Here is a 26118-nt window from a genome sequence, read left to right on the forward strand (position 1 = left end):
CAAACACACACACACTCACGACCTTCCGGTGTTCCGGGTCTCCATGAGTGGCACCATTGCCTGCAGAGGCCCCAGAGTGGGACACACCAAGCATGGCCGAGTTCTCCTCTCTTCCTTATTCTTTCTCTTGAAATAGTCACCAAGTCTCTGACATTTCTCTCCCTCTGTTCCTTCGTTGACCTTTTTCTTTGCTTTCTTGGATTCCTGTGAAGCCTTACTCACTCATCTGATAAGCACAATGAAGGCCTCTATGTTCCAAACATTTTGCTAGCTGTGGAGGGATAAAACTCGGGCCAAAGTCCCAACACGCAGTGGAAGGCCTCCTGCCTCTTTGCTGCACCTCCGTAGCCCGCCTTCCAGTCTCTGTCTGCCCTCCCCCACATTGTGCTGTCTCCACTGCTGACCCTCACTGTCCCTTGCTGGCCAGGGCTCTCCCTGACCTATAAGCACACCCACATCTCTCCTCACCACCCCTCCCCCCGGCTAAGCCTGCCCTTTTCCAGCTCTTCCCAGAAGTTCCCAGTTGTCATCTTCCACTTACTGTACCTCTTGCCCAGGGTGATAGCTGCTGCTGCTCTGTCCTCTCTGTCATCTCTAGAAGTATGAGTTCTTTGAGAACCAAGACTGTGCTTCATTCATGTGGTGGCCTCAGCACCTAGCAGGACGCCAAGTACCTACTTTCTGAAAAGAAAGACGGAGTACGTGCTTGGAAAACTGGAAGCTGGAGCCCCGAGTCTCCAGTAGGCATCACTGTTTCCAGGGAACCCAGCACTATAGGTTTACCTGAAGATGGAGTACATTTTTTACTTTTTATATGATCGTAAGGAATTTTTGAAAAGACCTCTGGTAGTAAAACCTGCAATGCAAAATATACATAAATTCTGAAGCTAAAACTTGAGACGGTTTTGCATTTAGGTGAAAGAGTACAAGTCCACTGTCCTTCCTCAGCCTTTGAAGGGTTTTAAGTGAGAAGGTTCAGGAAGAACTGGGCAAGATAAACCTTAGGCCTGTTTGACTGAAGTGGGGGAGCGGGGGTTGCCATGCTGAACTCTTGCGTGATCAGCAGTAAAAGAAGAGCAAAAACAGTAGTTGCCCCATTCTTGAGGCCAGCTAAGCCACTTTCCAATGAAGTCGTGTTTCCTGCGCGTGTCGGGGGGCCGTGAATGACCAAACCATGGAATTTAGTCTCTCAATCTCCTCCCGTGGATCTCAGCTCAGACTCGGAATGCTCTAGTCATTCTTTCTGATTGGGTTTATCTGGTTCTATTATATTCTTCCAGGGAGAGAAACGCTGCCCTGAGATTTCTTCCAGGAGCCATGGGCTGGAGCGCATGGCGGGGAGCTCGTACCTGGGGCCAAAGTGAGGCTCTTTAAGGAAGGAGCTCAGGGAGGCCCGTCTCCTCTCGCACACTAGTTTTCTTACTGGCAATTCAGCAAAAGGCTTATTTTTGACTGTCTTGTTATTTTTTCTTGAAAGCTATAGGCACCTTATTATGCCTTTGCATATGTGCCAGAATTTTTTAAACTTCAAATGAATGTGGCAGATGTTCATAAAAGTTTAGAAAAAGCTACCATAGGAAGACTTTTTAACCATTTTTATGACACTCAAATTTGTTGCACAAAAGGAAATATAAATTATAACCTAGTGTTCTCATTTGCAAAAAGGTTATTTGGGGGAAAGACCTCCTTCTGGTCTTCCTGCTCTAACGGGGTACCCTGGCTGTTTGTTAAGTGGTGACCCAGTCACCTTGAAGAGTCTGGCTGCCTTCTAAAGTAACAAGTTTCAAGTCGATCCTGCTTCTTACCCCTCCTCCCGCCTTTTTATATTCTTTCTCTCCTTTAAGCAAACATTAATTTGAGGCTAGTGGTATGTTAGCAGGATGGCCAAGGGTATTGGCATGGACCTAGTTTCTTCTTGGAGAGAGTGATCTTGTTGTAGCTGGCAGCCAGGAAGTAGCGAGCCGTGGCCAGATTCCACAGTGCCTGTTTTCCTTTCATTCTCACCACCTCAGTTCAGTTCAGGAGACGGTTCTGCCGCCCCCTCTTCTGTGCCATGGCTGGTAGCAGGTGCCAGGTCACATCTGGTGGATGGTGCTTCTTTCATTTGACAAACGAAGACTTTCCTCTCCAAGCCTCACAAACAGTGCTTTGTGTCCAGGCCTCAGAGCTACACGAGGGATGTAGGCTGAGTTATCATTCGTATGTATCATTCCTGGTGGCAGAATGGTCAGGAGCAAGGAAGGAGAGGCGAGAGCTAGGACACAGTTGCAGACAGAGGCTCAGCTTAGCCTGGGTATTATGCTCCACCTGTACGCAGAGGCAGTGAAGTGCAGTGGTTAGAGCGTGGCCTCTGGGTTTCAGCTCCCCTAACTTCCTGCTTATATGATCTTGGACGAGGTAATTGACTTCTTAACCTCTGTTGTCTTACCTGTGAAACGAGGACAGCGGCCCTCTCTCCCTTGCAGGATTGTTGGGAGATCCAGTGCAATGATGCTTCCTGGGGCCTGCACACAGGGCATGATATTTAGAGATCAACAACCTTTGCTGTTTTTATTTACTCAGTGGCCTTATAGCCATTTATGAGGTTAAGTCTGTGGCTTTGAAAGCGTCTTTGAGAGACCCTGAGGTCACCAGGGTCATCATCCTCCTTACCTAGGGAAGGAGAGTGTCAGCATTGGTTTGTGATCGCCATATTTTCTCCTGGTTTGCAGCTAGAGACGCTGTTTTGGGGCTGGGAGCAGCCTTATGTAGAATTTGAATGCACTTTCGACCCTCTGCTTGACCACTCTCCTGCGGTAGTAATTTCGGGCAAGATACTCTGCCTCTCTGTCTCTCCCTTTCTCCATCTGTAATAGCGATTAGTGCCCACCTTTTAGGATCATGCTAAGGATCAAATGCATGAGTCCTTTGTGTGTCCGGCATACACACGGTCCACACCCCCTTCTACAGCGATGTCTTGAGAGCCATCTGAGCACCATCTACTGCCTCACACTGGGAGATGTGTACGAAATGGTGACTGTCACGTAAGGCTGCCTTCACAGGGTTTTGTCTAGAGCAGATGCCGGCAAGCAAAAGTAATGGCAGTGACTTTGGGAGGCCTTGGGTCTGGTAGGGAAGACACCAGCTCTAGCCTTGAGGGCTGGTCCTGTGACAGGAAGAGAATACCCAAACCAACCAGGGAGCCCGGGAACAGCGTCTGCGGAGACTTAAAATGCACACTGTAGAGCTTTCCAGGAAGTGGGAGCAGTTCAGCGTGTGACAGGAGCGCAGAGCCGAAGGGAGAGCACAGAGCTGAGTGGGTAGGCAAGGACCAGGCCGTCCAGGGCCTCATAAGCCTCGTTAAAGAGCTTGAACTTTATAGGGCAATGGAGAGCCATTGAAGTGTGTAAATAGGGGAGGGACCTGGTCAGGCCTTCTCCTTCTGGGCCATTAGAAACACAGTCCTTCCATATAAAATGCTTGGAAACTGCTTAACCATGTTAATAAAGTAAATTGATATTTATAAAGATCAAGGTAATTCTTAAGTAAATTACACACCACAACCATATATATAAAATTCAGATGTGTTGGCGTCCCAAACCCAAGCTTCCGAATGGCTCCCTTGCCACCATGCCGAGGCAAGGTGTTTGTAGCGATGACTTTCTCTGAGGGTTTAAGCACCACTTTTACTAGATTCTGTCTTTTCCTCTCTCTTTCTAAGTACTCTTTTTGAATTAGATATTCTTTCTATAGTTTGAGGATATAAATTTATTTTTTAATCCATTAAATGTTTGTTTATTTGGGGTGGGGGGATGGGGAGCAGGGGAGGGGCAGAGAGAGAGACAGAGACAGAATCCCAAGCAGGCTCCGAACATTCAGCACAGAGCCCAACGTGGGGCTCGAACTCCCGAACATCATGACATGAACCAAAGTTGGACGCTCAATCGACTGAGCCACCCAGATGCCCAGAGGATAGACATTTAGACTGCATGCTAAGTGATAGTTCTGGCAGTAGAAACAGGGAGAATGGGACCCAGAAACCAAAATCACCAGCCCTTAGCTACCTCTCCCACCATTGTGATCTCAAGAGGCAGGTGATGGGTCCATGAGGGCACTAGCCAGGCCCACAGCATTCTGCTCTTTCTCACCATCCTCTACCTGGGGAGGCCTGCTGGGAGCTTCTAGAAAGACGCCTGATTTTGCAGATGCACCTGGTGCCTGGCACAGCCCCGGGCCACCACCCCCGGGGCCACACCCAGGTACCAAGTCAGAGCTCCTTTCCATGTATCAGCATAGAAAGTCTTTAATCCTTTGGTCATTTTTTTTAAAAGTAGATGTATATGTTTCTTTAAACAGTTTCATAGTGAGCGGAGAAGAGTGTGTCATGTTGACCATTGTGCCACTCGCTTCTTCACAGGGCGCCACAGGTAGACAGGAGTAAGATGTAGTTCACGCTTGTTAATAATACCGAGACTGATGCAAAGCTCGGAGCCACAGTGATACTCGGTTGTAAGTGGTGCCTTGTATATGAATCCTCACAGGAATTGAGAAACGCCACGTAAGGTTATTTGTTAGTGCTAAGTAGTCCTATTCCTGCTTTGTAAGAAGGTGATATTTGCATGAAGAATTCCACCTGGGAGTTTCAGTCACAGGCTCACGGGAGAGCTTTGGCAAGGAAGGCCCAGGGTTGGGACACCTTCTGAGCCCTTGCTCACCACTGGACACTGTGCCAGGTGCTTTCCCTGTTTTCCCTTTGGAGCATTCCTCAGAATCTCTCTGCTGGGAAGGGCTGCGCATATTTGCAAATGGGGAAGCTGAGACTCTGGTAAAAGAATTTCTATCTAGTCCCTCAGCTCCGATGGGTTCGTGGGGACCCAGAGCCTCTGCCCTGGGTGCTGTCTCACCAGGCTGGGTGGATCGTGCCTGGCCCTGCCTCAGTCTTGGGCAGAGGCCCCAAATTCACCTGAGCTTTTCCTTCTCAGGGGTGGCTTCCATGCCGTGCATGGGGGACTGTGGTGAAGGGACCCGGAAGGTCATGTCTGGCAGCCTCATCGGTGTCCAGAGAAGAGCTCTGACTACACTTGGACCTGGGGCTGGGGTACTTAGCCTCTCCATGACTTCATTCTCTCAGCAGTAAAATTAAGGAGTTGTGAGGATTCAATGATACCATGGCTGTGAAGAGCTTCTTAAAAATACTACAGCAAACGTGATTGTTCAGAGTCAGGAGCAAAGTTTAGATCACTCGCTGACGCTTGCTTTATTATACAAAGAAAAAAAGCAATTAGACAGTTGTGTGGCTTTACTGGAACTTCTTTAGCATACTATTTGTTATCCTACAGAATCATCACTTGTGAGTCTCTGTCCCACGCACAGCGCTCGGGGTGACAGTTCAGAAGCTCTGGTCACCTTGGGGCCTGAAGGAGGTCCTGGCTGGTGCCGGGTGGGTTTCCGTGGGAAGCTCTCTCCTCTTCACAATGGCTTCTACTTTTACAATGAGTGTGATTATTTTTGGTTTTGAAATTTTTTTTATTTTTTAAAAAGTTTTTTATTTTAGAAAGCATGGGCTGGTGGGAGTGGCAGAGGGAGAGAATCTTTTTATTTTATTTTTTTAATGTATTTTTGAGAGACAGAGAGAGACAGCATGAGAAGGGGAGGATCAGAGAGAGAGGGAGACACAGAATTGGAAGATAGGCTTCAGGCTCTGAGCTGTCAGCACAGAGCCTGACTCGGGGCCCGAACCCACAAACTGCGAGATCATGGCCTGAGCCAAAGTTGGACACTTAAATGACTGAGTCACCCAGGCGCCCCAAGGGAGAGAGAATCTTAAGCAGGTTCCACGCTCAGCACCGAGCCCAACACAGGGCTCAGTCCTACAGCCGTGAGATCAGGACCCGAGCTGAAATCAAGAGTCGGACGCTTAACTGACTGAGCTGCCCAGGCGCCCCTCAATGAGATTCGTAAATGTCACTTATCCTAATGTTAGAATTAGTTAATATAAAACCATTTAAAGCTCTAGTAGTAATTTATGTAATCAAAGGGAACAAGTACTTCTGGCTGATTTAAGTATCTCTTGCAGTCAGTACATTTTCAGTCTAATTTGTTGTGACTGAAATGTTCTCTTGTGAGATGAGATAAGCCTCTGTTATAGATTAGAAAACCTGAGTAATTTATGAGAGAATCCCAGTAGAAAATGAGAAACCATCGTTGATGCTCTTGTTTGCCAATTTTCCTATCATCACTTAGCCAGTCATTATATCTAAGTTCCGCTTAGCAATGTGAAAACTGACTTCAAAGGAAATTTAGTTTATAAACTGTTACTAAAAGAAGCTTGAACTAATCAAAATCCTGTCAGGTTAAGAAAAAGAGCAGCACGGTGAGGGGTGGGGGTGGGGCGTGGAGCAAAGTGGAGAGGACTCTCGGGCTCTAGGGTTCAATGGCCCTGGATTCAAATTCTAACCCTAGTTTTAACGTCCAGTTAAAGCCACAAGGACTTCAGACAAGCTCCTTTGTTGAGCGGGGAGGGCATTGTAATTGCATATCGAAGTTGGACCACTCTGTACGGAAGGATTATTGTGTTATTTTGTTAAGAGATGCCTGCGGGAAATACCTAATGATATTGACCATTGAGTGAAGGTCTACCAGTATACATGGCACTTGAGCCCTGTCGTTTCTACTTGTCACCCCTGTGAGGACGTGCGGATTTTGCAGTATGTAGGGGGCCTCTTTGAGCCTCAGACACATTGCTCCTAAAATGGGTACAATCCCCACTCCATAGGAGTTTTTGATGAGGAATTAATGAGGGAATTGGTACCTGATGCACGGTGGGTGCCTAATAGATGGCAGTGACTATATGTGTAATCAATATTATATGTGGGTAGACCGAGAAATTTTCTTTAAAACTAGTGAAAAGACATCTAAGTTGGACTGCCCTCTTTTTCATCTTCCTTTTGTATTTTTTTGTGAGTGACTTTTTCTAAATTGACATCAACTCAGAGGCACTTTTAACTGAGTGGAGCCACATGGGACTGGTGATTCTTAAAGTCCTTGCAAGTGAGTAGGGGCGGGGCCGTTGTGGGAGCTCAGAGGCCACTCTCCTGATGACTGAAGAGCCGCACCCTTGGCCTAGGCAGATCCCACTTGGAATCCCAGCACATGTGGTTTTGTTTAACACCATGCTCTGCGGACTCACGGTCCGAGTTTGTGACCATCAGACATTTGTTGTTGATATGTTGAGGTCACCACAGTAGGGGTGTTTGTCAACCAAATTAAACTTCCTCTTAATGGCCTAAAATAATTGATTCGGAAGGCCTTTAAATGGGCTAAGGCAATAGGTAAGCAGGCTGGAATCTGGCTTTTCCTGCACACATTATTGCATGTAATTCTTTTGCTTTTAGGGGGAAGATGTGGGTGGACCACGGGCTTTTGGGGCAGGCAGTGAACCTAAGTTTGAATCAGCTCTGCCATTTATCTACGTGTGACATGGCAAGTCATGGAACTCCTGTGCGTGTGCCTTAACACCTCCATCTGTGAAATGGGACACCTGCCTTAAAGTGATAACAGTTAGAAATAACACGGCTATAAATAAGTTCCATGCACGTTAGTCGACCCTCACTCAATGGTAGATATTATTATTAATAAAGTATTTCCAAAGGTGTCCCTGATGAAGATAGCTTAGTAATAATTTTGTACAAAGTGGTCAAACTCTGATATAGTAACCATACCTTCCCCCCCACTGCTAAACTGACTTCTCCATAAACTGCTTTCTGTACTAAACTTAAACATCCATAGAGAAAAGTGTGACTAAAATTGAAGTCTGTAAACCTCTCTTTACATACTGTTTGATTCTCAGCTGATTTCAAAATGCATTTAAAGTTGAATGTTTAAGATCTATGCCATGTAGGTTACACAAGGAGTGAGTTTTTTTCTTTGCCTTTGGATTCAGACATGAATGACCTAGGCTCTGGCCTTTGCAGGTAGAGTGGGGCCACTGTATTATGTTTGTTAGAAATAAAAGCACTGACTCAGGGCTTTTCCTAAGTATGATCAACAGTGGCACTGAAGTTTCCTTGTGTGTTTGGAAGTTATCAGTATCCCACAGAGTGGTTTATGTGTCCTGCCTGAAATCCTTCCCTCCATAGACCCAAATATCTGACAAAAACTAAAAGCCGCAGGCTGGGGCTACCCAGGGGCCTGGACATGTCTTTAACCAAATACAATATCTGCTGAACTTTGGCATCTATTGTTTTGAATGATTCAATGGTAATAAATTTATATCCTGCCTCTTCGGCGTCTTGTTGCAAATATTTCATGCTGACCGAATGGGTTAAATTATGAAGCTTGATAAGTACATATGCACATTACCCATCTCTAGCTTTAGAAGAAAAAAAAAAGGAAGAAAAAGATAGCTATGAGTTTGGAAGTCATCCCAATTTTTAAAAATAAGAGAATTTGGACATTTTGGCATATGGGGCTTTTTAAATGAAATTTCATGGAACTGAAAACAGTCAATTTTAGGTTTCCAAAAATTGTTTTGATTTTCATTGGTATAAATTTGCTGCACATGGTTTTAGGGAAGTTCTGAGAGATGCATTTGGGACTTCGGGGTTGATTTTTTTTTTTTTGAGATTTGTGATTTATTTTTAAAAGGTGATTTTTTTTTTTTCTTAACTCAAAGTATAAATCGGAGGAGACAGAGTTCCATTTCTAGGACAGCTTTTTTGTAATGGCATCGTTAAGCATTGCCAAACCACTGGACTTGGGTTAGAATTAGTGAGCATCATTTTGGCACCGTTTGGACACTGCACAGCGACTCCTCTTCCTCCATCTTGGAGCTAGAATCTCGAGGCCAAGTGACTTGGGCCATTCCATTAGCAGCAGCTGCTGGTGATAAGCACCGTGAGAGTCACCTGTGTAGGGTCAGGCTTATTGCACATCAAGGTTCGGCAGTGTCGGAAGAGAGGGAAGATGCCCAGGAGGGGGCTCTAGGCCACCTGCTGTGTGAGGATCAAAGGGTGGGAAGGTCAGGGGGCGCAGCTCCCTTAACCATATCTGTCTGTGCAATAGCTGTTTCAGATTGTAAATCTTGGCAATTTCATTAAGTCCTCCTGGCTGCTACTGGGGCATTGAAATAATAAAATTTTATATCTGTTGCCTTTCCTGCCTCTGGCAGCCAGGCTGGTACATTCTCTGCAAAATGGGGCATCTTTATGAAAAGCTTTCCTGGAATGATCAGAGTAGCCCTGATGAAGTTGGGGTTCACAGGACCTCATCCTCTGGAACAAACACACACACACACAGACCATATAGCAGCCTTTGTGATTTATGTAACACCTCTTTTCTGAAAAGCAGGCCACCAAAGTATTACGTATTGCTAAATGCTTAATCTTACACATAGGAGGGAAGGTGCGCTTTCTCTGTGCTGCTGTTTATTAAATAGCCTCTGTTCTAATGACTCCAGGGTCCATCCTCTCGGGCCGCCCCGAGCCACTCTGCAAATATTACTTCCCACTCAGCAGACCGTTTGGGGGTTTTTAGAGACATGTCTCCTGAATATGATTTTCCAAACACTTTTCCTAGATCTTAAAGTTGTTATGGACCTTTAGGGTTCCTTGGCTCTTGGGCAAGACAAATCACAGTAATGGCTGCCCCTTTACTGCCCATATGTTTAAGACCCCCTGTAGTTTGTTTGAAAAGTTAAGAGATTTTCACAGTGAAGGTGCCATTTCTGAAATTTAAAGTGTTCCTTTTCACCGGGAGATAAGTTCACTCTGATTAAGTCCGTAATTCTCACTAAGCCATGTTTATGGGGGTAATAAACAATGTTTCAGCATGCTTGTTAAATTGGGTTTCCAACCTCTCCACTCTTTAAAAATTGACATTTCAAATAAAAGGCAGGTGGAGATGGGAGTCGGTTTTTCTGTGCCTAGTGATGAATGAATGATGGCAAGTGGCAGTTGTGTGGGAGGAATGAGGCCCCGTTTTATGGGAGGGTGACCCCAAACCATTTTGGGACTAGGGAATCAACATTCCCTTATACCCCCAGTGAAATTCTTAAATTCAAGTTTCACTGTTTCAAATTGGATGGATACCGTTTTTGAAATACTGCCAGCCACATCACACACTTTATTTAATTTCACAGTAAGCCTGTGTTCCAATATTGGTAGCTCTCTTTTACAGATGATGAAATTTGGGCAAAGAGAGGTTAAGTAACCCGTCCAAGGTCACATTTCTAAAAATCACAGGACCAGGATTCAAACCTAGTTAATTCATTGTGAAGAAGCGGTTTAGTGTATACAAAAGAACAACATGATACCGGTCCACCTTTCAGGGTCTGTTTGCTGGTAGGTGTCTGGCCTCTGGTAAGTCTGTCCATGGAGGTGACAAAATAAATATGTGATCGGGTCACTGTGCTCAGTCTTCGCTAAGGCAGGGAAGCAGAAGGGCCACACAGACCGGAGGAGGAGACGACCAGGCTTTGGGGTCGGGCAGCCCCAGGCTCAAGTCCTAGCTCTGTTATTACACTGGGGCCTTGGTGCAAGAGCTTCAGTGTTCTCTGCTGTAAAATGGGAATGATCATGCCTGTTGCATGGGGCTGCTCTGAGGACCAGATGAAATAAAGTATCTTAAAATAATAGTGTTTATAGTATACTTTATAGATGACAGTAGTAAGCATTTATACAGGATCTGTGAATTATAGTAAGGTTAAAACAGTTAGTTTAAAGGCAAAGTGCTCTCTCTCTCTAAAATAAATAAAAATTAAAAATAAATAAATAAAATCTAAAAAGAAGAGGCACCTGGGTGGCTCAGTTCGTTGAGCATCTGACTCTTGATTTTAGCTCAGATCTTGATCTCAAGATCCTGGGATTGAGCCCCGAGTTGGACTCCATGCTGAGCAGAGAGCTTGGTTAAGGTTCTCCTCCCCGCCCCCTCCTGCCACTCCCTCTCCTTCTCCTACTCACTTTCTCGCTCTCTAAAATAAAATAATAAAAATAAAGGAAAAGTGATGGGGACAGCATGAAACAGTTGGAAACATCACGAAACAAGTTGTTGTTTTTGTTTTCAGAGGGCCCAGCCGTGTATTGTCCCTGGTGCTTGGCACGTAGGCCTTTGAGAAGGCAATGTGCCGTGGGACCGGAGTAATCAGGAAGGCTTTGTGGCAGAGCAGGGCCTCGTGGGAGGGAGATGATCATGGGGAATCTTGGGTCGTCTTCACATTCACCAAGTGCTCGGCCACTTCATCTCATTTGTGCTTCGCAGCAACCTTCCTCGCCTTTTTGCACGTGAGAACACGAGGTCTCCAGCATGGGGAGGGTGCTTTAGCTGGAGGCAAAACACCACCGGCACAAGGGTGGACTTGTCCAGCCAGCTGCCCAGAGAGCTGGCAGAGCCTCTCGCAGAGGCTGCTGGCACTGACCGCTGGCCCTCTGTGAAATACATGCCCTACTTAACCTTTAATCTTCTCAACAGTCCTGAGGCTAAGGACGGTGACTCGCATCTCACACAGAAGAAGACTGATGCCCAAAGAGGTAAAGCGCCTTGCCCACAGCTACCTGGCTAGTGAGTGAAAGGGCCAAGGCACCAACCTTGCAACTTTTTGACCTTGGGCCCTGGACCATCCAGCAGAGGAAATAGAACAAATTCCATGTGAATAGAGATGCTCTCTTCCACTATACATTGCTGTGCCTTTTTTATTTTTTTAATGTTTATTTTTGAGAGAGAGACAGAGTGTGAGCAGGGGAGGAGCAGAGGGAAAGGAAGAGGGAGACGCAGAATCTGAAGCAGCCTCTAGGCTCTGACTGTCAACACATAGCCCAACATGGGGCTCTAACTAATGCACCGTGAGATATGACCTGAGCCGAAGTCGGACACTTAACTGAGCCACCCAAGCACCCTGGCTGTTCCTTTTCGTAGGCCATTTGGTTATAGTTTACCCCAGCACTCCCTATCTAGGCCCTCTCATAAGTAGGCTGAGGGCCTCTTCGGTTCAGAAATCATGCTTTATTCTGTCTCTGTCCTTCAACCTAGCATAGAATTGGCATGAATGACTAAACGTGACTGACTGAATGAGTGAATGAATGGGTGAATGAGTGAATGAATGCCCAAGAAAGGAAAAATAACCCATTGGAGAAAAAGCTCTGTGCTGACCTGGGTTGAAAATCCTTGGACTTGTTAATGAGAGTCAGTGCTTATTACCTTGTGAGGAGTGGATTTGGCCTGACCTGCGAGGGGCTTACACCACTTCCCTCCCCTGTCAAGCTTCTGTTTCTGTTTAAAGCACACTGGGAAATTCCAGCGGTGTTTTCAGGGGTCCTCTGAACTGTCGGGCTTAGATTTTTAATTTTGCGGAGCAGGAAGGAGCAAATCAGTGACTCCTGGCTCCAAAGAAAAACCACTGCGTTTATCAACTGCTTGGCAGCTCAGTGACCTTTGGGGCCTGAGGAAGGGAAGGAAAATGTCACTCCTCCCTCTGTGTATATCCGAGATTTCAGGAGGGAATAGAGGGTTTAGAATACCTGAAGGTTTGCCTTTCCTCTTCTTGTCCTTTCCACTTTCCCTCTTATTTCTCTTTCCTTTCTTCCTAGGAGGCCACCAGCTCCCATGCTGTTCTTTGTAATGTGCTCATATATATGCGCATGCATTTGAGCACATTTTATATGTGCCGTATAGTGGAAAGAACATCGGCACATGGAACCCAGATTCAGATCCTTTCTCTGACAAACACCAATTGTAAGAACATGGGCAAACTCTTTACACTCTTTAGGCTCAGTTTCTTCATCCACCAAATGGGTATGATATTCTATAGAAACTACTATCCCCTCCCCCTCCCCCCCCCCACCCCGCCGGGAAATTTTAATGGAGTCTGGGCCAACCATCGAGCTACTGAAGGGCTTGATTCTTCTGCTCTGTGCTTAACAAATTTCCGCTGAGTGACAGTTGCTCAGTATGTTGACTGAAACAGTGTGTCAGAACAATTAATAAGATGCGTTGGGTAATTGTGTGTTGGTGTTCAGCTGGATGTGTAATGCAATGTGTAGCACCGCTGCTTCTAAGCCCGAGGACTTTGGGCCAGCTGTTTCTCCTCTCTGGTCCTCAGTTTCCTTCTCTCCACAGAAGTGTCAGGAGCATTTCATTATATGGTGCTCAGAAAGGTTTGGGCTGTGGGCGAACTGCACCAGCTAACAGCTATCACGTTGTTGGAAGAGCCCATAAGATGATAGATGCAGAGTGTCTATCCCGATCCCGGGCCCACGCAGGCCCTCTGTCCATCTAGCTGTGGCTTGGCCCGTCAGGAGCATAGTTGGCCTAAGAGGGACCTGCGTGAACCCAGCGTCAATCGTTGAGTATAAGATTTGGATTAACACACTATTAAGATGTAAGAGCCATATTCTCAACCTTTCAGAATTAAAACAGCTGCTGAGCAGTCAGACTTAAGACATGATGTCGGGAACCATATCAGTTTGTCTCTCTCACAGAGGGACAAAGACTAGACTTTTTTTTGAGCCAAAGCAAAGCATTTTGTGCTCTGATTAGGGAAGATGCTGCATCCTCTTGAAACAAGGTGTCCTTGTAAGAAGTCAGTCTGGACCTGTCCCCTTTGCTCGGTGGTCTAGTTGCTGGTCTCAGAGGTGCTGCCTCAGCCTTGAGAGAGGAGACTAGGCTTGCAGACCTCAGAGGTCACTGCGGCCCAGAGGAGGCCTGCCTGTGGTCCAGGCCGGTGCCCTGGTCGGATGGGACCACGGTCACGTTGGTGCCAGATAAATATTCCTACTTTTTTTTTCTCATTACTTAATGTTCTCACAACTCTATGTGGTATGTGGTGATAGCCCCATTTTATAAACAAAGAACTTGAGCTTCAGCTAGATTTAAGTCACCTGCCCCAGGTCCTGTGAGTAGTAATTAACGAAGATAAAACCCAAAGCCCAGTCTGTAGGACTTTTGCTCCTCCCACTTGGTCCTGCTGCTCACCCACAGCAGGCTGTCACGGACCACAGGGGTCTCTCAGAAGGTACGCAGATAATGTTGCTGTTTTGATCTTCATTGGAGAAGCAACAGGACAGATTGAAGATGTAACATGTGCCCTGGAGGTATCAACTTCTGCAGATAGATGTTCTTTTTTTTTCTTTTTTTAATTTTTAAAAAAATGTGGTTTTTTTTTTGAGAGAGAAAAGGGTGTGTAGGGGAGGGGTAGAGAGAGATGGACAACGAGAGTCCCAAGCAGGCTCCGTGCTGTCAGCACAGAGCCCCCTGCAGGGCCTGATCCCATGAACCAGGAGATCATGACCTGACCTGAAATTCAGGGTCAGATGCTCAACCTACTGAGCCACCCAGGCCCCGCTACTGATAGTTTTTCTGACAGTGAAATACATTCTAGAGTGAATCCTTTTTACCAAAATAATTATTGTTACATTGTTTTCATTAATAATAATAGTTAATACCCAGTGTTTATTGTATACTAAATGTTATCCTAAGTACTTATACATATTTTAACCCATTTAATCTCCTTAGCAGTGAAGTCCACATTATTTACTTTTTGTCTTCATACTGTTGAAATATGAGATTTACTGGGCAAAGTACACTCGTCCGAAGTGCCCAGCAAGATGTGTGTTTACAAGACAGCTGCACCCATGTGACCACCACCAGATCGAGGAACCAAATGTTACCAGTTCCCCAGAAGCCCCCTCTTGTGTCCTGTTGTCATTCTCCCTGTGGCCCATTATCCCTGGCATACTCCTTGATTCACGTTGGACAGATGAGTAAACTGAGGCATGGGCAGCCTAAGGGGTTTGCACAAAGTAGCACAGTTGTAACTAAAAGAGCTGGAGATTCAGACTCAGGCAGACCCTGGCTCCGGAGAGTCTGCTCGCATCCCTGACATCTAGCTAGGAAAAGAAAAGTAGATTAGTGGTGGTTTAAATTTTAATAGCACAAAATCATAAGAGTGAAATCTTACTAGCTTCTACCTTTGGTCTGAAAATCAATTTAAATTCTTACAGTCTTAGGGTACCTGGGTGGCCCTGTTGGTTAAGATTCTTACTCTTGATCTTGGCTCAGGTCATGATCTCATAGTTCATGAGTTCGAGCCCCGCATGGGGCTCTGCGCTGACCGCACAGAGCCTGCCTACAGTTCTCTCTCCCTCTCTCTCTGCTCCTCCCTGACTTGCTCTCTCTAGCTCTCTCTCAAAAAAATAAATACATAAACATAATCCAAAAATCAAATTCTTATAGTCTTGGAACTCTGATTCATTTTATTGGCATAACTTTGAAATTGCAAGGACGGAAACTCACTTTCTGTAAACGCCCCCCCCCCCCATTTATTGCTCACTTACCGCAATCACGTACTGTGTTAAATTCTTTACACGTGTTGTATCACTTGACCCTCACAACTCAGCTGTGCGATAGGTAGTATTATCCCCATCTTATAGATAAGAACACTGAGGCTCAGACGTAAAGAGCTTCTTGGAGGTTACACAGTCATAAAGGCAAGGCTTGAATCTGGCCATCTCATTCAGAGCCCACAGTTTTAACCACCGTGTTAATGCCTATCTTACTTCCTGTGCCACCTGTGAATTAATTCTATACTAATTAATCATGATAATTTCACATAATTATTTTCATTGCCATCATTACTCTTATTCCCATCTCACCTCCTTGAGCAAATTCCATTTGTGCTTACTTTGGGCTTACGGTGTCCATTTGAGCTTACTCTGACACCTGCTTCCAGGCGTGCCTCCCGGCGGAGTGGATCCAGCCATGGTGTTCAGTCTGTTCTCCAGTTAAAGAGCACTTGCCCTGTGTTGGGCACTGTGCTGGGCACTGGAGAGGCAGAGACAAATGGGCCCTGGCTCTGCCCTGACAATGGTCCTACTGGAAGGACAAAACTAAAAATGCACTGCCTGCGGGCACGTTTACTCCATGTGTGCTGCCTCCCTGACCTCCATCCTGGACAGGCCGCTCCACGCTCAGCTGAAGAGCTGGGGACCTGCTCCTCACTGCCTAGGGCCTGCTTTCCTCCAGCTCCTGGCTTCCTCGGCCAGCGGGGCATCACATGCTCCTGACCACTCTGAACCCCCTGGATTCCACTCCAGGGCAGACCCTTGCTTTTCACCTTACAGGCTCATTCTGAGTCCTAACTTTTGTCACTAGGTCCCCAAATCCCTCCTTGGACAGGCAGGGTCATCCCCATCTTTGGGGGATATTGGTATGGTGTGAACTAGTGTCACTACTTTATGTATTAGGTGAGGAAATCCAGTGTCTTCAGACCACCAGTTTTAGAAAGTAAGGCTCAGTAAAGTCTTGGTTACAAGGAAAATACCAAAGGTAGAGTGTTTCTCAAATAGATTCCACTTTTATGTAGAGAAGTATACTAGAATCTCTAGGGTCATTGGATTTTTATGTTTATCCTAAGAGGGTATGAGTGGAAAAGCAAAGTTAAAAAATTCCTGGGCTAGACGAAAGGAAGGAACAGGGAGCCAAACTCAGCAGCAAATCAGAATGTAACAGGGACAAATACCTTGTCTTGTGGCATTCATTCACCATTCATGCATTATTAATTTTTGACTGTCTTTTGTGATTTTGTTCTGTGTCCTGGACATAGAACTAATGTCTTTATCAACTTCATTGGGGTATAATTTATGCACAAACCATCCATTGAAAGCATAATTTAATGAATTTTGATGGTCTCATACATTCACAAAATAACCACCACCCCAGTAAAGATACAGAATATTCTCACCACCCTCAAAAGATTGTTCATTTTGTTGTTGTTGTTGTTGTTGTTTTTAAGATTTTATTTTTAAGTAAACTCTCTACCCAACATGGGGATTGAACTCAGAACCCTGAGATCAAGAGTCGCATGCTCTTCCAGCTGGGCCAGCCAGGTGCTCCAAATGATTGTTCATTTTTGTTTAACAAAATAAAGCTCATTGATCCTGAGCTTTGCATGTGCCTGACATTCCAATACTACATTACAAATGTTCACCCATGTGATCCTTATCACAGTCTTGTGAGGAGGGCACTGTTGTCATCCCTAGCGTATCAAGGATGACACTGGGGCACAGAGAGTGAGAGTGAAATGCCCACGTTTGCACAGCTGGTGAGTGTTAAAGCTATGTTAGAACTCACAGAACTTCCAGATCCTGTATCCACCTCTCAGCGGTAGTGCCTCCTGTTAGTTCACTCACTCATTCATTCATTTATTCATTCATTCATTCATTCAGAAATTGCCTGCTGTGGGCCAAGTGCTGGAGTAGGAGCTGATAGTATAGTTCTAATAGTTTTATCACCCTAAGAAGCCCACGGACTAGGGGAGGAATTGAATACTTCTATAAATAACTCTAGGTTGGCGAATTATTCTGGTCGTAGGAATGACCTCAGGGGAGCACAGAGAAAGACAAACTGACTGCTCCCCGAGGCCCTCTGAGGTGAGGCTGGCCGGGCTCTGCTGAGTTCTCAGAAACCGGCCAAGGAAAGAGAACAGACAGGCAGGAGAACTGCTGTTTGTTGAATGCCTGTTTGGGTGTCCCTGGAATCCTGCCGCCTCCTCTACATGCGTTCGCTGATCTGATCCTCCCAGCAATTCTGCGAGGTGGCACTATCTTGCTCCCCCATTCCACAGATGAAAACCTGGAGGATTTTTGAGGTTGAGTGGATTGCCTTAAGGCAGCCCTGGAGGTAGGAGGCGGTCCTTCGGTGAAGCCTGTGTGTTAGACCCCGGGACCTCTCTGCTGCCCCCACCACCTCCCGTACCACGACGTTCCCCTCCCTTGTCCTGAAAGGCCGGGGTCAGGCTGAGTCTGTCTGTGACAAAGCATCAAGAGAAAGACATTTCTGATTAACAATATTTATGGGAAGATGCCATTTTTGTGTGTTTCTCTGCAAGAAATGCCATTTGGAAAGTTGGTGTGCATGTCAGTATTTTTTTTTTTTCCATTCTGAGAAAAAGCCTATAGAGTCTGGTGGGGGGAGGGTTTGCAGCTGGCAGGAGCTTTGGCATATGTTGTAACTAAAAAGAGAGGGAACGTGTTGGTGGGACAAGCTACCGGAGAGCTGTCTCGGTGTGCCGCGGTACTCGCGCGTGTTTTAATTGGGTAGGGTTTTTGGAGGACTATTTTGACATCTGCTCGTGTCTTTGCTGATTTTTCTTCACTTAGAGTAGGAAACACAAGCTGTGGGTAAAATGACTTTAAAATAATTGGAAGTAAAGATATCTCCCTCAAAGTCGAATTTGAGAGGGACACTTTTTAAGAAGTGGAAAGTAAATTCCACTTCTAGGAACCTGTCCTAAAGCCCAAGGCGTTATGCCTACAAATTTGATGACAATATTATATATAAAAATTTCTTAAAAACTGGCGATAACAGCCAACAGGAGGGGCTTGGTCGAGTTAGTCTCCGCAACGTGGAACATTTTGTAGCAATTAGTAGTGATCTTCAAGAAGTTTTAAATGAAGCAGAGCATTCTTATATTGTAATGAAAGAGAATCAGGAGGAAATATTAAGAATTATTTTAACTATATTTTTAAAAGTAGGGATCCAGGTGAAAGGATATGGGAGGAAACATCAAAACCTGATCTCCAAATGGAGGGATGAGGGTAACTACTTTCCTTCTTTGAAATTTTTTGTCTATCCCCCCTTTTTGTTTTTGAACAGGCACATGTAATTTTTATGATACAAAAGGCAAGTGTCTTTTTTCATGTAAGAGAAAGCTCAGCCCTGAGAGTATTCCTGTAGCTTCATGCCCCACAGGTGCTTGTCCTGAGGTCTGAGCAGTTGGATTTGGGATATCTTCAGAAAGAGTGAGCCTTTTGAGTCAGAGTGGGTTCAAGCGTCAGTCCTGCCACTCGCTCACTGGCCATGTGACTTGGGGCAGTTTATTTGACATCTCCAAGCCTTATTTTCTCATCCCTACCACAGAGATGGTAGGATCTGCCTCATGGCGTGGTTGGGATTCAAAGAGCTGGCACCCAGTAATGGCCTAGCTTCCTCCTCCACCAGCTCTTCCCACCCCCCGCCCCCACCTCAGTGTGAAGGGTTTTGTGCGGTTGGTTTTTTGCGAGGGGGGAGGAGGGGAGTTGGCCTTTCTTCATTGCTCTTGTTTCCTTGAGCCTTTCAGGGATAAGGCACCATCCGGCTGAGCTGGCCTCCGATTCTTTCCTTGGGAACACTGAGCTTCAGGAAGGCCCTTGAGTCTTCGCCAGCCTCCTTGGAAGAGGCCTTGCTGCCAGGAGGGCAGCATTGTCCTTCTAAGAGGAAACTGTGCCGACCCAGCTCCTGCCTGGAGCCTGGTGCTTGGGCATTTTGGTTACTAAGGGGACCCTGGCCTGCTAAGTCAGAAAAAGGGGCCAGGTTTTTTCCTCTTCTTCAGCCTGCTGCCATTGTTGAAAAAGTAAACACTCCACACAGCTTAACCAGCAAGCCCTCCAGCCGGGAGTGGGAAGAAATCAAAAGCCTGTTCCAGAGCCCACAAGGGCTGGTCTGTGCCACTGGGGCCCCACTGGGAACACAAAAACAACGCCCGATTCTGGTCCAGAATCAACATCCCGCTTGCTGGGCCTTTTAGCCCCTGAGGCTTCTCTCCAGTGGCCAAGTCCCTTGCCCCCTTCTGTTTGGGACTATTTAGAAGGTCAGATGAGACAGAATAGGCAATTCTGGGGCGCAGTGGCCCTCCGCACAGTCCTCCAGGCCTGGTGTCCCCTGCTGAGTCATGGAGTTCCTTGTGGCCCCTTCTCCAGTTCTGTTTCTGGTGCCTCAGCTTTTGAGGTGAGAGCCCATGAGCTCCCGAGACGGAGCCAGAGGGTTTTTGCCCCTAGGCCATTGGCACCACGGCTTTCAGAGTTGCTGTAGCTGATGTGTGCATTATCAAAGTAACAATACTAGCCACTCTTTACAAATCCTGTGTGCCTAGCACTGTGTGCAAATTGCTTCTCATCCCTCACAGCACCCAGCGGGGGAGCGGTTTAAAGAGGGTGGTCACAGTCATCTGGCCAGTTTTACAGATAAAGTAGCCAAACGGTAGCCACGTAATCCTGGGCAAGCCACGTCACCTCTCTGAGCCTCAGTTTCTCATTCCTGCAGTGGGAATGGTGATGCCTTGTCTCCAGCTCCATTGCTGAAAATGTAAGAACCCGTGTGAGCCCTGACAGGTGATGTGAGTGAAAAAGATTGTTGTTGAGGCTACTTCTGTGACTTCTGCTAGCACACTGCTAGCTCTTCAGTCTTTTGGACTGAAAAATGAGGTGGCACCAGAGCCCTGGACAGTTCACCATGAGTCCTAATGTTCTCATCTGAAAAATGAGGATAGTGCTATATGAAACCCTAGTGATTTGTATTATTACCAAGGCTGTTTGCCGGTAAGTTTTCACTCTGTAATTAATGTTTGGAGTGGAGAATAGACTTGTAAGTAGGCAATCTTCGTGTCTCCTCTGCCGATCTCAGCCCCTGGCGAGCACTTAAGGAAACGTTGATGAATGGATTGAAAGCCTTGTGGGCTAGCCCCTGGTGGCACGGAAGATTCAATAGCAAAAGGAGTTTGAGGCTCTTTGCTGTGTTAAGTGGGACAGTTCCAGGATTCTGTCACCTGGGACCATTTTTCAACCCTAGGAGGCTTCTGACCAGCTCAGCTCCACCCTCCTCCTAGGACGGATCTTAAAACATTGACTTAGGTGCCAGGTTCTATCCTAGAGACTGGGGTTTGAGAGAACTTGGGCCTTAACAGCCATCAGGATGGTCCAGCCCCATCACTAGACTATGCGGTTCTCTTGGATGCCTTAGAAAAGGCTTCTGTCTCCTCCCTCCCTCATATATGTAAGGTGACTATGTGTCCTATTGCATGTCTTTTGCCCTGGCATAATATGCCCTCTTTCACACCCACAAGTGTTTCCTTTTGGACCACAAATTATAAGGCCTTCCTAATTAACTGGGGCCAAGTGAGATAGAGACGGTGGTTGTGAAGTTCTAGACTCTAAAGGGGTGAGCTTTGATATTTGACAGGAGAAGATGGTTGAATGAGATTGAGTAGGCAGGAGAAGGCTGGAGGCAGGTCCTAGTAGTGGGTGAATACTGCAATTAAACATTAAAACCCGAGGCTCCACGCAATCTCGTACTTCTACAGACCATGGAGAGCTGCTCCCAGATAGAGGGCTTTTCCTTTCTCCGTAGTTTACCTGTCCCTTCCTCCCCACACGAACGTGCACACCTAGTCAGCGCATCGCCCTTACCCTTTCTGTTACTGGCCGGGAGAGTAATGGCTTATGGCCAGAGCCTCTGAGCCCTGACTGACTTGCTAGGTCACTGTGGAAAATGGGACCAAACTGAAAGCGTGACCTTCCTCCTCCATGTTTAAGGGAAATGTTGACATATTAATACTAGTCCCTAGACCATATTCCATCCCGAGAATGATAAGATCCAAAAGAGAGATGGGCAAGTGGCTTTTGGGAAGTGAGGGGGGATGGCCTGAAGGGCTTAGCTGTACGTCAGAGTTCCTGAGCTGGAGCTTTAGATTACAGCTCCTGGTGTCAGAAAAAGAAGAAAAGAATATATAAGAAAAAAGTTGGGGTGTAACTTTTTCTTATATATTCTTTTCTTCTTTTTCTGTCTTCCTAACGGTGTGACCTGCGCATGTTAACTTAGTCATCTTCATCCCCATGAAACCCTTTTCGCTGCTGGGACTTGGAGAGGACCGCAAAGCCCCCAGGGTTTTGGTGATAGTTAAAGGCCTAAGAAATGTGAACCACCTGGCATTGGGCCCGCCACAAAACGAACCTTTGTCAGTTGTCACTGCTCTTCCTTATTTTGCTTCCCCAGAGAGGGCCAGCGGAAATCTGTGTCCTCATGGTGCTTCAATTATTTTTTCTTTCGGAATTTTTTTATTTGCAGAAAGTCAGAAACATGGCCCTGGATGATGTCGTGATCCTCAACGTGGATACCAACACCCTGGAAACCCCCTTTGATGACCTCCAGAGCCTCCCAAATGACGTGGTGGGTAATGAGCGCTAGAGGTTGACTCCTATGAGTTCGGGCAGTGGACAGGACATGACTTTCGAGAAAGGAAGGGAGGGGAGATGGTCGTGGTTTTCCTGTGGCCTAAGAACTGCGGTTTGTCTCTCTGCTGTGTCTGCCACCTTCGTCTCTGTGAAGGGAAGTCGGAGGGTGGTTCATTTTTTTTTTAGTCTTGCTTTACTCTCATAACGTGCCTCTGAAGGGCCGTGTAGTGGTCCCAGCATCTCATCAGCTCCTCTTTCTGGGGCAGCCTGGGGGTCTTGCCATCCCTCTGTAGCTCACTGCCACGTCAACAGGACAGGGCCCTTCCCCTGAGCAACCTGGAGGGCTTTCTGTATGAGCGGTATGGGACACTTCAGATACACATTTCTTTCCTGGACCATCATCAAGCAGCCATTTTCCCGTGTGGTGGGGTATCGGCCGCCAGTGCTGTGATGAAGCGCTGTGTCCCGTAAGCCTTCAGTACCTTACGTCTAGACATGTAGGCTCTCCTTAGCAAAAGCACCTGGCTGCCACATTTTCACGCTAACGCCTGACCACATACCTGTCTCCACATTGCTGCTCAGGCTGCTTCATCGGCAGCTGTTTGAAGTAGACCCAATCTCCCTCATTGTCCACAGGTATGGGGAGGATCGGGGCTCACTGGGAAATACGGTCTTGACGTTTCTGGTGTGACCTCCATGGCTCTGTCTGCTGGAGGATCCATAAAGTTATTCTGACTTCCGGACTGAAAGGAGTAGATGTTCCCAGCCACGTGCACGGACGTGCGATTGGTTGTGTGCTGCTGGGTTTGTGTCACGGCAGGTGGAGCTCCGATCCTGCCGGGAGTCCCCGCGGCACTTCCAGGTTAGCTTTCTGGAAGAGGTTCTGCTGTTTGTTGACGAATGCCTTGCAACATGGTTTCAAACGCCCCCCTCTTAACTCAGTGTAAGATTTGGGGAAATCATTTGTGCTATGTGAAGATGTTCTGTGGTGCCTGGGTGGCTCAGTCATTCGAGCATCTGACTCTTGATTTTGGCTAGGTCGTGATCCCAGGGTCACGGGATTGAGCCCCATGTCCGGCTCTGCCCTGGGCATGGAGCCTGCTTAAGATTCTATCTTCTCCACCTCTCAGTCCCCAGTCTCCTTCACTCCCCTGCCTGTGCACGCACTTGCTCTCGTTCTCTCTTTCTCTTGCTCTCTCTCAAATAAAAATTTAAAAAAATCTAATGATGTTCCATTTGTAGTCTAATTAAACGATGGCTGCCATTCATTGACTTCCTAAGTGCTAAGCAGTATGCTAAGAGCTCATATTGACCCCTCATTTCCTCTTCCCATTGCTCTGAGGAAGGCATTTTCCTTATTCCTGCTTCACTCACAGATAGAAAGAGGAAGAGCCAGGAAGTGAACCCAGTTCTCTCTCTCCTGAGGAGAGCTGCCAAGCCCCACGTCCTCTCTAGGGGGCATCTGCACGCATTGGCATTACAGCCCAGTGGAGTAGGCGTCCTCTCCTTTACATGAGGGGACGAGCCTCGGAGAGCACGTGCCCTGCTGCAGGCCGTACGGCCGGAGGGGCAGAGCTGAGATTGGACAGCACCAAAGCCTGCGCTGCCTCCTCCTTGTACGCTGTCCCCCGCCCCCTTCTGAGGCAGACAGATGGCAGAAGCAGGAAAAAGGAAAGGACCAGACACCAGGAGGTTGGCTATTCACGTAAGGACAGGATATGGGCTTGGGATCTCCGGGACCGTAGTTTGAAATGTTGGTCCGAAGACTATGTGGTCTCCACCCTGGTTCCTTTCCAGGGAAAAGCTTTCCGCTTAATCCATATCCATGGATATCCATATATATTGGGCCTGGCAGTTCCTGAGTGAGACTGAGGTATCAGATGCTAGGAATGGCCAGGGGCCTGGGGCAGCCCAGAATGACCAGCTGGTAGCTAGGAAACAGTGGCGTAGCCTGGTCCCATCTGCAGTGCTCTGGCCCAGTCAAGCTGCAAAGATGAAATAGATCTAGTCCTTTCCTTCAAAGAGAAAAGTAGGGGAAACTGTATGTAAGTTACATATATATCATGATATAGCATAATAGGGGCCACAAGGAAAATAAGAATCAGGCACAGAAGGGCCCAGGAATGACAGAATTGGGGAGGTGGAAATAGAGGCTTCCTGAAGATGGCACATTCCAGGATGCTCTCTGACCATTGTAGTGGTCTCGGGGAACCAAAGGAATGTAGGCAAGTTATGTTTTTCTCTCTGAGCTCAGGCTGCCATCTTGGAAGGAGGATGTGAGCCCTATGGTTAGGATTGCTGTAGCAAATAAACGAGGTGCTTCTGTTCCTCAAATGCTTGGAACAGTGCTCACATGTCGTCAGTGGTCAATAAATGGTGCCCGCATTTGCTTTTCATAAAATTGTTGTTAATCGTCACAGCCAGAGCTGGAGGACAGTTAGGTCCCTAACAGTCCTCTGCCTGCACGAAAAGAACCTCTTCATTTGCAAGCTGATCTATGGCAGGGTTGAGAATGTTCTACAACAGCCTACCAGCATGGGGCTCTAGACCCATGAAAGACTCCAAATAATGGAGAGGGAATGTGGTGCTTAAGGTATTTGTGTTAACGGGGAAGGCATAGATTTGACCCCCGAAGGCCCTGTGATCTGTCCCATCCTTGAGGGAAGAAACCACATGCTGCGCATCTTCGTGTCCTTTGCCTTCAACACAGAGCCAGGGGCTTCTAGGGTGCCAGCATCGCCACAGCTGACCTCACAGGTTCCCCTTTGGTGGGAGGTGCGTGTTTACGGCATCCAGCAGATTCCGCTTCTTAGACTGTGTGTCGAGTCCTGATCTCCATTTCTCCCTCCACCACCTGATCCAGGCTCTTTCTCTCCCCGCACCATTAACTACCAGCCCTGAACTTGCTTTTCTGACTCCAGCCTGTCCTCCTCTTGCACTGGAGCGACCTTTCCAAAAATAAATTTAGCTGGTTTTCCTTCTTAAAGCTACTCCATTAATGAACATAATTAAAGAGAAAAAAAATTTTTGAAAGACAAAATATCCTCCCATTACCTCCCAGTGCCTATAGCTTAGAGGCAAATTCCTCTTGTTGGCTTTGGAATTAGACAGACATGTGTTTCAGTCCTGGCTTTTCCACTTACTAACTGTGTGATCTTGGTCAAAACTACTGAAGCTCTCTGAGCCTTCGTCTCCTCATAGATTGTTGTGGGAATTGAAGGTAACATATATAATATAGTAAAACATATATCCTACTAGTGTGATAGATGGTAGTTAGTGGTGGTGATGATGGATTAACAGTTACAATGAGCCCGGCATTCAGGGTCCTTCTGTTCTGACGCTCCTGGTTTTTTCTATAGCTTTAGCACTCTCCCCTCCCAGCTCCAAACCCAATATTATAAATAATTGGAACTGTTACTGGTTCTTCAAACCTCGCATGTTATTTTATAACTTCAAACTTTGCGTATAGAGTTGATTGTTTTCCCCCAAATGTCCTACCCAACCTGTCAATTTCCTACTCAGTCTTCAAGAGTTACTCTAAATGTAAAACTGTAAAAACCTTCCCTGGGGCACTTGGCTGGCTTAGTTGGTAGAGCATGCAACTCTTAATCTTCGGAGTTTAAGAGTATGAGTTCAAGCCCCACCTTGGATGTGGAGCCTACTTAAAAAAAAATAGTAATAATAATAATAAATAAATAAATAATAAAAAATAAAAACCTTCCATGACCTCTCCAAGTAATTTGACTATATCTTTCTCTTTGTGTTCGCTGCCTCTTGTATTGCTTGTGTAATTATACTTCTCACCCAGCTGTATAATTTAGTATACACTTCTGGTTTCCCTTTTAAGATTTTATGTTTGTTTATTTTTGAGAGAGAGAGAAACAGAGCATGAATGGGGAGGGGCAGAACGAGAGGGATACACAGGATCTAAAGTTGGCTCCAGGCTTTGAGCTGTTAGCACAGAGCCCTATGTGGGGCTCAAACCCATGAACCATGATCATGACCTGAGCTGAAGTTGGATGCTAACCAACTGAGCCACCCAGGCGCCCCTCCCTTTTTTTTAAAAAATGTTTTAATATTTGTTTATTTTTGAGAGAGAGACACACAGAGCTTGAGTAAGGAAGGAGTAGAGAGAGAGGGGGAAACAGCATTTGAAGCAGGC

The 26118-nt window shown here is 46.5% G+C and overlaps 1 protein-coding gene across 3 annotated transcripts in view; it reads left to right on the top strand.

Annotated features, from left to right (window-relative positions):
- The window catches only part of DENND1A (DENN domain containing 1A), a 452638-nt gene that overhangs the window by 259870 nt on the left and 166650 nt on the right, over positions 1-26118 (top strand). For all 3 annotated transcript variants that reach the window (XM_029920022.1, XM_029920020.1, XM_029920021.1), the window contains one exon: positions 21850-21951. In XM_029920022.1, the coding sequence (XP_029775882.1) occupies positions 21850-21951 (102 nt within the window). The remainder of the gene's footprint in view (positions 1-21849; positions 21952-26118) is intronic.

The sequence above is a fragment of the Suricata suricatta genome, chromosome 13 (genome assembly GCF_006229205.1).
Source record: "Suricata suricatta isolate VVHF042 chromosome 13, meerkat_22Aug2017_6uvM2_HiC, whole genome shotgun sequence".
NCBI classification, from domain to species: domain Eukaryota; kingdom Metazoa; phylum Chordata; class Mammalia; order Carnivora; family Herpestidae; genus Suricata; species Suricata suricatta.